This window comes from Miscanthus floridulus, unplaced genomic scaffold (assembly GCF_019320115.1).
Source record: "Miscanthus floridulus cultivar M001 unplaced genomic scaffold, ASM1932011v1 fs_353_2_3, whole genome shotgun sequence".
In the NCBI taxonomy this organism is placed as follows: Eukaryota; Viridiplantae; Streptophyta; class Magnoliopsida; order Poales; family Poaceae; genus Miscanthus; species Miscanthus floridulus.
In genome coordinates, this window is record NW_027096627.1 from 1 (window position 1) to 13,229 (window position 13,229).

Here is a 13,229-nt window from a genome sequence, read left to right on the forward strand (position 1 = left end):
GCCATTTCCCAACGAATCCAGCATTAAACCATACCGATCCTTCATATGAGAGCATGCTATTGCTGCATGCCGTGGGTGAGGCGAGTCCCCAATCATTGGTGGGTTTCTTGCGGCATGAACCCATGGAAAAGAGCTCAATGATTGATGTCTCTTGTGGCGAGCCCTGCCTGCCCTGCTGCCCTGCTCACCCAGACCAGACGATCGGGCGGGCGGGGCTGTGGGGCGGATGCGCCCAGCGCCCACTTGAGCGGTGCCTCGTCGCCGTCAGGGGCCCCGCCCCGGCGAGCGGTTGCGGCTGAGGGCTGACCCCGTGGACATGGGTCTCTCTGCCCCGTGGGGCCTGATTCCTTCTCCGCTCGGCCATTCGTGGTCTCATCTGATCTCATCCCCGAGAGTGTTTCGGTTTCTCTGTCAAGCTTCCTTTCCGTGACGCCGACTGGTTTGAAACTGACGCCCATTTTCTTCCTTATTCAGCCAGTTCGCTTTTTTGTTTCAGCTATCCAACAGTGTTTTTCTCTCACGACAAACCAGCATCAGCTGAGCTTATCAGCTCAGAAACCAACCAGCGAACATGCTCGCATCGCGCTGTCAGCTCCACAGCTGATGATGGCCTGGTGTGACGGGCATTGCCTGAGCATTGAAATCTCTCTCTTTCTTTGCAGGCCATCATATTCATGATGATGAGTTTGAGCACCAGGCCATTTTTTTTGGACGAGCTTTAGCTTATCGTGCTGCATAATTCTTGTAAAATAAAAAGGGTGGTTTGGCTAGCTTAGTAGTGCCTTTTCAAGGGTTGGTGACACGGCGGTGCAATTGTTTTTTTTTCCCCTTTTGGTCTTTCTAAGATATAATCAAGTTGTGGCAACAACTGCCATCACTGATTAACAAATACGTCATTATCATGCAGCTCTTCTTTACTTGCTCTTCTGAACCTTTTTTGTCCTGTTGTAAAATTGGAGGAACATAGCTCATGTTCTCCGAAATTAATTTTGTGCACCTAGAACGAGTACCGACATATCTGGCTGTGCACATCCCGTGCATGAACTCAACAGCAATGATGCATACATCTTGACCGTCTTCATGGCCTCCTGCCCTCCTATCTCCACAACACATCCTCTGTTAAAGGCAGTTGACACGAAGAAGTACAGTACAGGTGGCTTAATTGATCTCTCTCCTGAAACAAGTGCAGTTGCAAGACTACAGACTAAGCTTCTTTGGATAAAGCTTCAATTAAACTAAACCTGACTTTCAACTCCCCTCCTCACACAAACGGACCAAAAGAAAAACGATGAAGAAGAGCAGGTGCATAATTTTCTGCACATATGCCATTACCACCCTGAAGTAACTATACAAAAATAGGAACTACTATCAGGTTTCACTATATAGAATGCCACACAAGTAAGCCCAGAATATCTCGACTGAATAAATTAATTGGAGTAAAATTAACAAACGCATTCAAATTAGAAGTGCTATGGAGAAACTATTCCTATGTCAATGTCATTTTCCTTAATGCTGGACGATGTTTGCTGAGCTGACCGGTGTTTCAAAAGTTCACCCTTAAAATAGCACCAAACTGAACCAATATCAAGAAATTTCAGCCATCAAAACATCGCAAACCATTACACAGATGGCGAACTGAAGTAGTCATCACTATGATGAACATTCACTTTTGATATTTACAATGTCCAGAACCCGTTAATCCATTCACATTAAAACTAGTGTCATCAAGAATAAAGAGAGCACATCTTAGCATACTGATGAAGTGAAACCCTCCAGTGTCCAGATCTTGGATTGGATGCCTTTATGAATTTGTAAATCTCTCAAGACCAGAGATAAATATGATTCCTGTCCGAGGTAGCAAGAGGTCCTAGTCCGCACCATGCACTTGCGAGAACAGGTGAAGAATGACCCTCTAGGATGGTCGGTGTTCCATTCTTCAGTCTCGACCATATGTAAACAGATCCATCAGAAGAACCAGCACCAACGAAATTTTCATCAGGGCTAATACAAGGTTTGCCCCAGCTGCCCACCACTCTGTTACCCATGGCCCTGAATGTTCCACAAATCTCCAGTGTTCTAACATCAAAAAGGTTGTGCACATTATCTCTCCCACTTGTAAGAATAAAATTTTTGCTCCGTGACACACAGACCGAGGTGACATCAAGATGAGCAGCTATCTGTGTAGTGCATTTCCCCCTACGGATATCCCATAGCCGAAGATTTCCATCCCTATGGCCCGAACAAATGATGTCACCATCAATGAAAGCTAGTGAGTTGGGGTTGCTTGCAGACATTATGGTGCTTTTGCAGAAACCTGTCTGTAGATCCCAAGTCTTGATAGTACGATCATTGGATGAACTAGCAATAACAAAGCTCTTCACCCAGCTTGCATCAACAGATGAAACATTTTTTGTGTGACCAGTCAGAGTGTGGCGAGGACGTCCCCCACTTGACTTCCCACACAAACAGCTTATTGGAGCTACAGGCAGCGATCACAAACTTGTTATCATTGGTCACGGCAAGATCATTAACAGACCCCAAGCAACCATGTAGGGTGGAGGTCAAGGCACCAGTAGATGCACTCCATATCTTAACAGTTTGATCCTGACCCCCACTAATTAGCTTGTCTGAGTTATGCTCAAACATCAAAGATCCACACCCACCATCATGAGCACGGAATAGTTATTGTGGAAGTTGATGGGATTGGTGTTTCCATGTAACCAGCTTCAGAACACCGTATGATGCCATCAGCTTCTTGCTGTGCATTAAGTTGTATACCACCAACTCCAGCTGTCTTTAACTTTAGAACCATCTCCTCATACATCGCATTGGCCTAGACAATTATTTTACAACAATTAAAGCAGTAACTTATACATGCAAGTGTTATGGGTACAGTTTTTAGCTAAATATGGGGCAGATATTTCAAGACTGGTCTAAGAAGGTCACTTACAAGGATACACTTCGGCAGTTGATGCAAATTATAGAACTAAACCAACGAAATTCTACCAAGAGAAATATTGTACTGTTGCTTGCACCATTATGGTATGATAAGCATCCTTGTTTTGATGTATCTCCAATTCTCCATTGGTTACTACAGGTTCATTGCAACTATGATAAAGGAATATACATTGCTAATAGCCTAATAGGTAAAGTTAATTTGTCTATCATGCTCAGTAGGCAAGCCACAAGCATAATGCTTGGACAATCCCTGATTTCAGATATCGCATATTGCAAACGTGCATTTTAAGCAACAAAAGGAAAATAAGGTACCTCGTTGAGCTTCTCTGCGTCCTTCATCTTCTCTAGCATCCATCGATCAATCAGACTTTGGTTCTCATCCTCTGCAGCTTTTAGTTTCGTCAATGCTTGTTCACGTTCGGCTTTCACTGTCTGATGTTCTTGAATGAGAAGATCTAAGGCTTTTGTTTTTTCGTCAAGTGACTGCTTTAGTTGTACATTCTCTTCGCTGTAAAAGTTTTGCACAAGTGCTAAGTACCATGTTCTCCACAACTGTGACCAAGCTTAGCAAAAATAAATCACATTTAATACCTCGTCTTCTCGAGTTCAGCCTGCAAACTTGTAACCATCGCTTCCTTCTCTTTGAGCAGTGCTTTTGATGCTTTACCTTCTTCTATCTCGGTTACAAGCTGTTCAGAGAGCCGGGATTGTGCCTTGTAGCAGTGCTGCAGCTCCAACTCATGCTTCTCAGCCTTCTCTTTCCACTCCAAAGCCTACAAGGAGTTAACAAAACAACCTCTCCTTCACTAAACACCCAAGTTATCGTCCAAAATTCTCAAAAAAAAAAAAAAAAAAAAAAAAAACTGGGATGTTCCGGCGATACAAACAGTTGAATCCAGTAGGCTCACATTCGTTTGCAGACTTCAAAGTACGATCAAAAAGGGAAGGAGTAAACTGCAAGATTGGGAAAAGTAGGGAGAGGAAAATAGGAGATTGGCCTCACGTGGGCGGCGAAGGGACGGGTTAGCGCCTCGATGGCCGGGCTGTGCGCCCCTTCCTCGGCGAGGTGCCTTCGTTTCAGCAACCGCAGGGCGCGCCGGATCGCCGCCCTACCAGCCTCGGCCTCGGCCATCGTCCTGCACACACCCGGCAACAACAGCAAAGCGTCCCCCTCGTGTCAGGCAAACAGCAAAGAAGAAATAAACTGGGCTAGCTGCCGAGTTGAAGGATTCCTCACATTCTCCCGTGGATTTCGGCAGCAGCAGGCGAGAAGGAGGCTGCGCGTCCGGTGGCTTCAGTTCTCGGTCAGGGCGGCTCGGTTCCGCTCTTCGTTGAAGACTAGTCGAAACTAGAAGAAAGAGGAACACGAAGAAGCGGAGGCGGCATCCGGACCCGCAAGTGGACTCGGACTCGTGCTGGATAGCGTGGGCCCATACATGGGCCTTCGTCCCAAGCCCAATAAGTGAACTGGGCCGATGGGCAAAAGGAATATCCCGGTCTTGGGGGCCACGCATGGTTTTCTTCTCCTCTTCCTCCGCTGCCTCGCTTCCCGGCGAAAGCATCGGCCGCCGCCTCCTCCTCACCCACCCAACGGGCGCATTGGTTGGCTGTTTCCCTCTCCCCGGACCCCTGCCGTCCTGCGCGATCAAGGTTGCCCGGGCACCTCGCTGTCGTCGAGTCTGAACCGTGCTGCGCCGCAGAGGGAAGTGAGTGAGATAGAAAGAGGGGAAAGGAAAATCAGATATAATGGCGGTTGCCGTCCTGCTGCGCCAGAGGACGCTCTCGTCGCCCCACGCGGTCTCCTCGTGCCGAAATGGTACGTACTACCTTGGGAGGTTGGATCCTTGGGCGTTGCGTATGGTGGTTGGTCGGTTTGTTTGTTCTTTTGGTTGGGGGTCCGGTGCCATGTGTTTGGTGGAATGCCAAAACCAAACGCGCCCTCTGCAGACATTACCGACCAGTGGTGGTATCAGTGGTAGTCTCTATTTGCAGGTTATTAGTAGCATCACTGTGTTATGTTTCATGTTTGATTGGATAAATGAGCAGTTGGAAAAGGCGATAATTTTCTTGTTCGGTTGTGATTGTAGTATTCTTTTCTTTTCTGATGAATAGAGCATAGCTTTGAAGAAATTTATCATACTAGGAACAAGAAATTGTGGTCTCAGTTTTGGTGTATATGGCATGTATGGAAAGGACAGCACAGTGCTGTATCGTGGTTATGCTATTATTTCATACTTCTTTGCCTTGTACTTTAAAATTTGCTTTAGTACTTCACTTTGTTCCAGTGTCAAAGCCACTGGTGGTTCTATCCATTATACATTGTTCTTACATATCTAAGAATTGCTTTTCTGTCTAACAAGCTCCATACTCTGTACAGTTGTATATACTTGTGGCCTTTTTTCCAATTCTGATCTACACTCAATGGTGAATTCTACTAATTTGAGATTTTGGAGGACCTACCATAACTCTGGGAAGTTTGATTTGACTGATCTGACGTAAGAATCAATACGTATCCTATTGACTTGTGTAAAATTCAAATTTTTCCTTGCATATTCAAGTTTGGGTGTATAAATTTCATGCATTTTGTACCATAATACCTTCAACACAATCCATTCCTTGACTCCTAAAGTAACCTTCCAGTCCGGGATGCTGTTACTGTTACCCAGCATTATTCACCATAACACAAACACAAAAAAAAGTCCAATATATAGTAAGTTATTATAGTGTCTTGAATTATGAGTACAGTTCAAAATAACTGGGAGGCACTTATATTGTAGTTTGTGTAGTTCTCCCTAGCAATAATCATGCCTTTTCTTTTATTGGAATGGTCCAATGGTTATACTGAAAGGGTAATGTGAACCTAAGGGTTATTTGCATGCTAGCATGTAGCAGCCCATCTTCTCATTTATTTTCCCATGTAAACTTCAATTAAGCTATGTGCTACCTCGGACAACAGGCATCCTCATATCTGGTACCCTAAAGCCCGAGAAAAGAAGCGTAATGTGTTTTTACATGTTGGCCCTACAAACAGTGGGAAAACTTATAGTGCTCTCAAGAGACTAGAAGCCAGCTCTTCAGGTACTATTTTGATCAACATGTACTAAGGAATGTACTGTTACCATGGTTGCTGAGTTCTCTTCAATTTTTGTAGGTGTGTACTGTGGACCTCTGAGATTGTTAGCAAGAGAGATAGCCCAAAGGTTAAACAAAGTTAACATCCCTTGTAACTTGATTACTGGACAAGAAAGGGACGAAATTGAAGGTGCAAAACATAGCTCATTGACAGTTGAGATGGCTGATGTGACAACTGACTATCAATGTGCTATTATTGATGAAATTCAGGTACTTAAAGTAACACTCATTTGTAGACTGCTAGGATGGGATACCAGAGATGTCTATAAATAACTACAAATAGTAAGCTAGAGGCTTGTGTATTTGATTTTATTTTTTAATAAATGATCAAAACAATTGTGTTTCTCACTGTCAATAAAGAGTTATTTGGAACATCCCCCATCATTCTAATTTTGTCTTATTCCATGGAATAGATGGTTGGTTGTAAATCAAGGGGTTATTCGTTCACACGTGCACTTCTGGGGCTTTGTTCAGATGAACTTCATGTCTGTGGTGACCCAGCTGCTGTTCCCCTTATCCAGCGAATTCTTGAAGCTACTGGTGATGTAGTTACGGTAATCTAGATGAACTAACCAAATGGACAATAGTGCTACAAGCGAACTTATATATTATTTATTCTTTTGTCCATATATCGTAGTTGTGAATTTGAAGTGTGTTAAGGTTGCCAAGCCATGTTACTCTGCTAGTATACTGCCATTATGAAGTTAGATTTCTTGACATGGACAGACCGTTTTTTTGTACAAGAAAGAGATATGATGTAGTTACCTATTATGTGATGAAACATCAACAATATCTGTATCTTGCAAGACTTAGTTGACTTTAAGCTTAAGTATTTCAAATTATCTCCACGCTGGCTTAAGATATGCAACACTTTTCTGACATTGTCACGTACTCAAATATGGCTTCGTTCACATTTATATATGTTGAATATCATATTTCGTGGATAACACCATCTGTCATACTACTCAATTAGGCCCTTGCCCTACTTGTGGCATGTTTGGATCTCATTCTCATAGTGATTCTAGATAGTGATATGGAATCTGGATTCTAGATTAAACAAATGAGGGGTGTTTGAATCTCATTCTCATAATGATTATTGCCTTCGTATAGTGAAAATCTTTAAATAGTAGGGGTTTTTTTTTCTCGAATACGCAGGAGAGCTGCGTATCATTGTATTAAGAGAGGAAAAAATGGTCCCGTTTGGATAGATAGTTAAGTGTTTGGATCTCATTCTCATTTTTCTTAGGAGATCCAAACAGGGCCTTAGATTGTAACTATCTTGTCTAGTACCTCCTGTGATCACATATAAGTGGCATGGACATTGCCGCATTCTCCAAAATACAAGTTTTAACCACTATTATCAATTTTAATATGTTTAAATCTTTCTAAGAAAATATTTATCAATGCAGTACTTTCGTGTGCTTGATCTAATGTTAATAAATGTTGACCGTTGTAAAAAATCACAACTATAGAGTAAACCCATCTGGGAACCTCCTTAGGCCTTGTTTGGATGCATGTGTATCCACCTCAATCCACATGTGCTGGAGTGGAATGGAATGGAATTGAATTCTAGTTCACTCCAATCCACTTCAACACATGTGGATTGAGATGAATACATGCGCATCCTAAACAAGGCCTTAATGGGAAGATAACGTGCAGTCTTATGCAGCTCTGGTTGGTGGTATGCTATTATGCTGCTCTTTTGTATATGCAAAGAATATCCAAGTGGATTTCCAAATGAATTTGTTGTTCTGCATAATACTCCCTCCGTTCCAAATTATAAGTCGTTCTGAGTTTTCTATATGTATCTAGACATAAGTGTCGATCTATATGCATAGCAAATTTATGTATATAGAAAAGCAAGAATGAGTTATAATTTGGTATGGAGGGAGTAATTTTCTTTTCCTTGATAATGCTAAAGTACTGATGCAAGCATATAATGAATGTTATCAGGCAAATATCCAAATTTACAGATCCTATGTTGTTGAGCAGGTTCAATATTATGAGAGACTATCTCCTTTGGTTCCTCTGAAGTCTCCACTTGGGTCTTTCTCTAACATCAAGGCAGGAGATTGTTTAGTAACATTTTCAAGACGTGGAATTTATACTCTCAAGGTTAGTATGGTTCAACTGGCCATTGCAGAATTGCTTCATATATCAAGCATTTGCATGATGTACTCCACATATCTAAGAAATAAACATAACATGTCCTTCAAAGTTCTTGAAAAACATAAAACAAATACAGTAAAGCCTAGGAAATGAGCAAAATCAGACATCTGAGGATAGTAGTTGTTTCTATTAGCAACCATCAAAGTATGTTTGTTTTCCGTATGCTTTTCATAAGCCTTGCCAATTGAATACTCCATGTAAACTGAAGTCTGTGAAACAGATAATTCAAATCCACAACCATAAAAAGAGTGGACCCATTAAACCAGGGGCAGATCCAATGCACAAAGATCAAGGACCAGCAACGGAGTTACCACGACAACGCCTGCTAACTTTTTTCCCTATGTCTGCACATTAAAACCCTGAAAACACATCCTTGTATTGATCTACAGATAACAGATTAGAATTAATTATCAGTAAAAAGATATCCAGTAGATGAAGTGAATATGAAGTTTCTGGCACCTTTCTTATTTTGCAAATTTTCATGCATTCAGAAAAGAATTGAAAGGGAGGGAAAACATCTTTGCTCTGTGGTCTATGGTTCATTGCCACCAGAAACTCGAACAAAGCAGGTATTTGCTTACATCTGGGTATTTACTGTCATACTATACTATTGTACTTTTGCCTCATTGATGCCACACGTTCCATATGTTAAGATGAATAGCAGCATGTGTAAGATGTTACTTGGGTAATACTCAATGATAATCATACAGGGCCATCCAGTATTGATGCTGGACTTTAAAGTACACAGCCAACCAGTTTTTTCTTGGTTTGCGCAATTAATGCCATAACCCACAAGCTCATAATTTTAGCCAGGATTTCAAGATTTTGTGAGTCATGTTTGTAGTCTTTTTTTTTGGTCATAAAAGTAACCTTGTTGGTGGTCATGCGTGAATTAACCTATTCCTTAAGCTTGCAGGCGACAATGTTCAATGATGATACCAGTGACCTTAATGTGCTAGTAGCTAGTGATGCTATTGGAATGGGTCTTAATCTGAACATTTCCAGAATTATTTTCTCTACAATGATGAAGTTTGACGGTTTCTACAACAGGGAACTAACTGTGGCCGAAATCAAACAGATCGCTGGTATTGAATTTTCTTCTTATGTTTTACCTCCAGAAGTATCCTTTTCGCCCTTTTGTTTTCCCTTGATTCACAGGCTGTTGAGCATTATTTTGGGCACATCTTACATGTTTTGACTTTTGCCTTCTTTCTGTAGGCAGGGCTGGGAGATATGGGTCTAAGTTCCCTGTTGGAGAAGTGACCTGTCTAAATGCTGAAGATCTCCCATTGCTGCACTCGTCTCTGAAATCAGCTTCCCCCATTATAGAGGTACTCTCTTTACTGCACACTAGATTACCTTCCAGCAATATGAATGCAGCAAGAAGCTTTGTATAGTTCATAATTAGCACAAACAACCACAACTGCTGACTTTGTTTCTCTGCAGCGTGCTGGACTTTTCCCCACATTTGATTTTTTATCTTTGTATTCACGATTACATGGAACTGACTTTTTTCACCCTGTACTGGTAAGCTAAACAAACCATCTCTCATGCTGTGTAAAATGCCTCAATACAAACACATACTTTGGATTCTGTAACTGATTGTCAACAGCAAAGTTACATGTTTTACTTGACAAACAACTTAGTGGTGATACTGTGATAACCATTTAGCTGGGATACTACAAGTTCCTGTGCTATTTTTCAATATCCATCAGAAGTTTCTAGCACTATAAAAACACAGTCCTGAGGGAAGAACTCCCCTGGGTTTTGCACTAAAACGAAACAACTCGTCAGCAGGACTGAGAAAACTGCCCAGATCCCTAGCACTATAGCTGCTTCATAATTCTTTAGGTGGTTGGTTCAAGAAAATATGTCACAATCTTTTGCCTTGGCATCAATTGAATTTCCTTCACAATATTTTCATTTCTTTTGAGGTATCTGTGTATTTGTTCAATTTTCTGCTGCTCAGCTTTAGTTGACTTGCTCAGAATATTGAAGTAGAGTTGCCTTTCGTCTATCTACATTGTATAGGAGGAATAGAATTGGTGGAATAGGCGATTGTATTTCTGAGTCTCATGGGCAGATTATATAGGTGTACATTGCTTAGGAGACAAGAAGGCTCCCTTAGAGATAAGATAAGGCAAACCGGGATTACATGATCCTAATCTACCATATCTGGAGATATCATCTCTTGAATAGCTTGGTATCATATTTAGTTTGCTCCCACCAAATGTATATCAGTGCTTTCTGGCTCTTTGCAGCTACTTCTTATGATCAGAAAATGTGTATTAGTTTTCCATTTTGTTGGGCTGCAGGAACGTTTCTTGGAGAAGGCTAAACTATCACCAGACTATTTTATTGCTGATTGTGAAGATATGCTGGTATATTTTTCAATAAGTGCCTTTTTCTTTATTGGGTCAAATTTTCTACAAGGAAACATTGTATAAAATCAAGATGAAATCGTTTGGGTAGAAATAGACTGAATACCTGCTGAAAAAACAATGACATCACATTATCCTTAAATTTATAACAATAGTGAACTTTCCTAGGTAGAGTATGTTTTCTGTTAAGTTGCAAGTATAATATTCCGTTAAGTATTATTTCTTTTGTTGTTTTAACAGAAGGTTGCTGCTATAGTTGATGATTTCCCTCTCGGATTGTATGATAAATACCTCTTCTGCATCAGGTAATCTATATTACTGTGATGCTGTACCAATCTGTCCTCTTGTATGTATTTTTGAATTGTCTTGCTCCACAACTCTTGTGAACCACTGTTATCTAATTACTTTCCAACTCATATTGCAGTCCAGTGGACATACGTGATGATATATCTGTCCAAGGACTAGTTCAGGCAAGCATTTCTATCTTATTATTTTCCTTTGCTATATTTTTGTGGAACTAGGACACATGTTTCTAATTTCTTCAATATGCAGTTTGCAGAAAATTATGCAAGGAAAGGCATTGTTCGACTTAAAGAGATATTCACACCTGGAACATTACAGGTTCCTAAAACAGACAATCAACTCAAGGAGCTTGAATCTGTTCACAAGGTTATTTATTTGCTCCTAAATTCCTACTGCTCCTGAACCATGAGCAGGCTTTACATCACCGAATAATATCACAATCATTGATGCCTTGTATATATTTATTTTATTATTCTTTCTTGTTCTTTTTGTTGGTGTTTCATGTTGGGTTTCAACTCTAACCTACTGCAACTACTTGAGACTAAAAGGCTTTGTTGTTGTTGTAGCAGTAACTTAGTAACTTGTCAGTTCATAGCCATTTACTGTATATATTGTCAACATTCTTCTGAATACAAATTATTATGGTGATCACTTCAGGTCCTAGAGTTATATGTGTGGTTAAGCTTCAGAATGGATGATTCCTTTCCAGACCGTGAAGTGGCTGCCTCTCAAAAGTCAATCTGTAGCATGTAAGTTCTTAGATCCATCTAGAACTCTTTTTTTTGGCCATTCTGTAGATCAATTATGTGGTATTTTTTGTCTCTGGTAATATCAGGTTGATCGAAGAATATCTGGAGAGGTCAGGATGGCAACCACAAGGCCGAAGAAAGTTTTTGCGTGGAGCACAAAACCTGCTCCAAGAATACGATGAATTGCAATTGTATGATCTCTTTAATAATTGTTCTCTGTAGTTTTTTTTTTTTAAATCTTTCTTCAAGTAACCATCTTGGTGTTAATGGACAGGCGCAAATATTTTCAAGAAGTCAACCCAGGACCAAAGTAGAAGGCCTATACAGGAAAGTGAGTCTCACCACTTTTCAGTCCAGAGCATTTGAGGAACCATCCAGAGCATTTGAGGAACAGGCGCTAATATTCTCATTGGTTATGGATCATCGGCATCGGCACAAAGTGAAACGACATTTCGGATGACAGAAGAGATACGTGGACTCATCTCAAACCATGATCATCTAGATTCTGTTCGACCAGTAGCACTTTTATACCCCAAATGAAACTACACTCCAGTGTAAAGTCATAAGGAAAATAGAGCCATGAGCCCATGACAGGGCCGCTTGTGAGACGGAGATTGCGTATTAACAGGCATGCAGACAGTACTTGTGCAAGCTAACCTGAGTTCCATGAGCAGCAGCAATGGCGGCTCTAATCCTGTATATAAAGAGGACAATAATATTGCTTGTGCTGTTATTCAGTGCAAAATCTGAATGATTATGTATCCATTGACACTTTAGTTTTGTACATAGATTCTTTTCAGATTTTTTGAAGTTTCCCGATGTTACATGTTCACTGCTGATGAGTTGCAAAATGAAGTTCCAAACGATGTTGATGAGGAGGGCAAACATTTATAAATAATGGTTCTCTTCCAAACACTGTTCGTCTAAACGGTCGTTTAGCCCGTTTAAACACTATGTTAACGTTACACGGTGGTGCGCCGTTTTCGTTTAATCACTCGTTTACCCCGTTTAATTGGCCGTTTAGCCTGTTTAATGGAACGTTTTGCCTGAATAATGGCTAAACGGTAGGTGACCGACTGTTTAGCGTTTAGGAAAACACTGCTTCCAAAACAACCGTTACCATGCTTTATCCATTCCAGTATTTGCCCAGAAAGGGCCCAAAAAATGCCTAAGGCCAAGGTAGTGGTATTTGCCCAGAAAGGCCAAAAAAAAAAAAGAAGTGGGTATCAACCCAAAGAACCGGTATCCACGGTTACCATTAAATTACAGACCCTCGATTAGGGGCACATCCAGCCCAAAATTCTATTGATGTCACACCATGGCTTAACTTCACATATGAGCATCAATTTATAATGGAAATCAACAGAAATCATTGCTGTCACGTGACAGTAATGAAGAGGGCTGGCTCCGCCCCTGCCCTAGATGCTGTCTGTATTCATCATCTTTCCAAGTCTTGGCCCATTTGTTGTATTGCAGCGGAGAAGCTAGGGCTCCCCTTCGTGTCTACCTACCTGACACCGTCAAGACACTTTAGTTT

The 13,229-nt window shown here is 41.1% G+C and overlaps 1 protein-coding gene and 1 pseudogene across 1 annotated transcript; one reads left to right on the top strand and one right to left on the bottom strand.

The window, feature by feature from the left end:
• Positions 1-1,379: 1,379 nt before the first annotated feature.
• LOC136531442 (autophagy-related protein 16-like) lies at positions 1,380-4,346 on the bottom strand (annotated as a pseudogene).
• Positions 4,347-4,446: 100 nt separating this feature from the next.
• On the top strand, positions 4,447-12,461 carry LOC136531441 (ATP-dependent RNA helicase SUV3, mitochondrial-like). Its single transcript, XM_066524101.1, has 17 exons — positions 4,447-4,774; positions 5,336-5,453; positions 5,915-6,036; positions 6,110-6,300; positions 6,504-6,644; positions 8,083-8,205; positions 8,751-8,828; positions 9,176-9,344; positions 9,478-9,590; positions 9,706-9,786; positions 10,575-10,640; positions 10,881-10,945; positions 11,065-11,110; positions 11,193-11,309; positions 11,601-11,692; positions 11,779-11,883; positions 11,967-12,461. Exons 1-17 carry the CDS (start codon positions 4,705-4,707, stop codon positions 12,004-12,006), a joined length of 1,737 nt encoding a protein of 578 aa, XP_066380198.1. The 5' UTR covers positions 4,447-4,704; the 3' UTR covers positions 12,007-12,461.
• Positions 12,462-13,229: the final 768 nt, after the last annotated feature.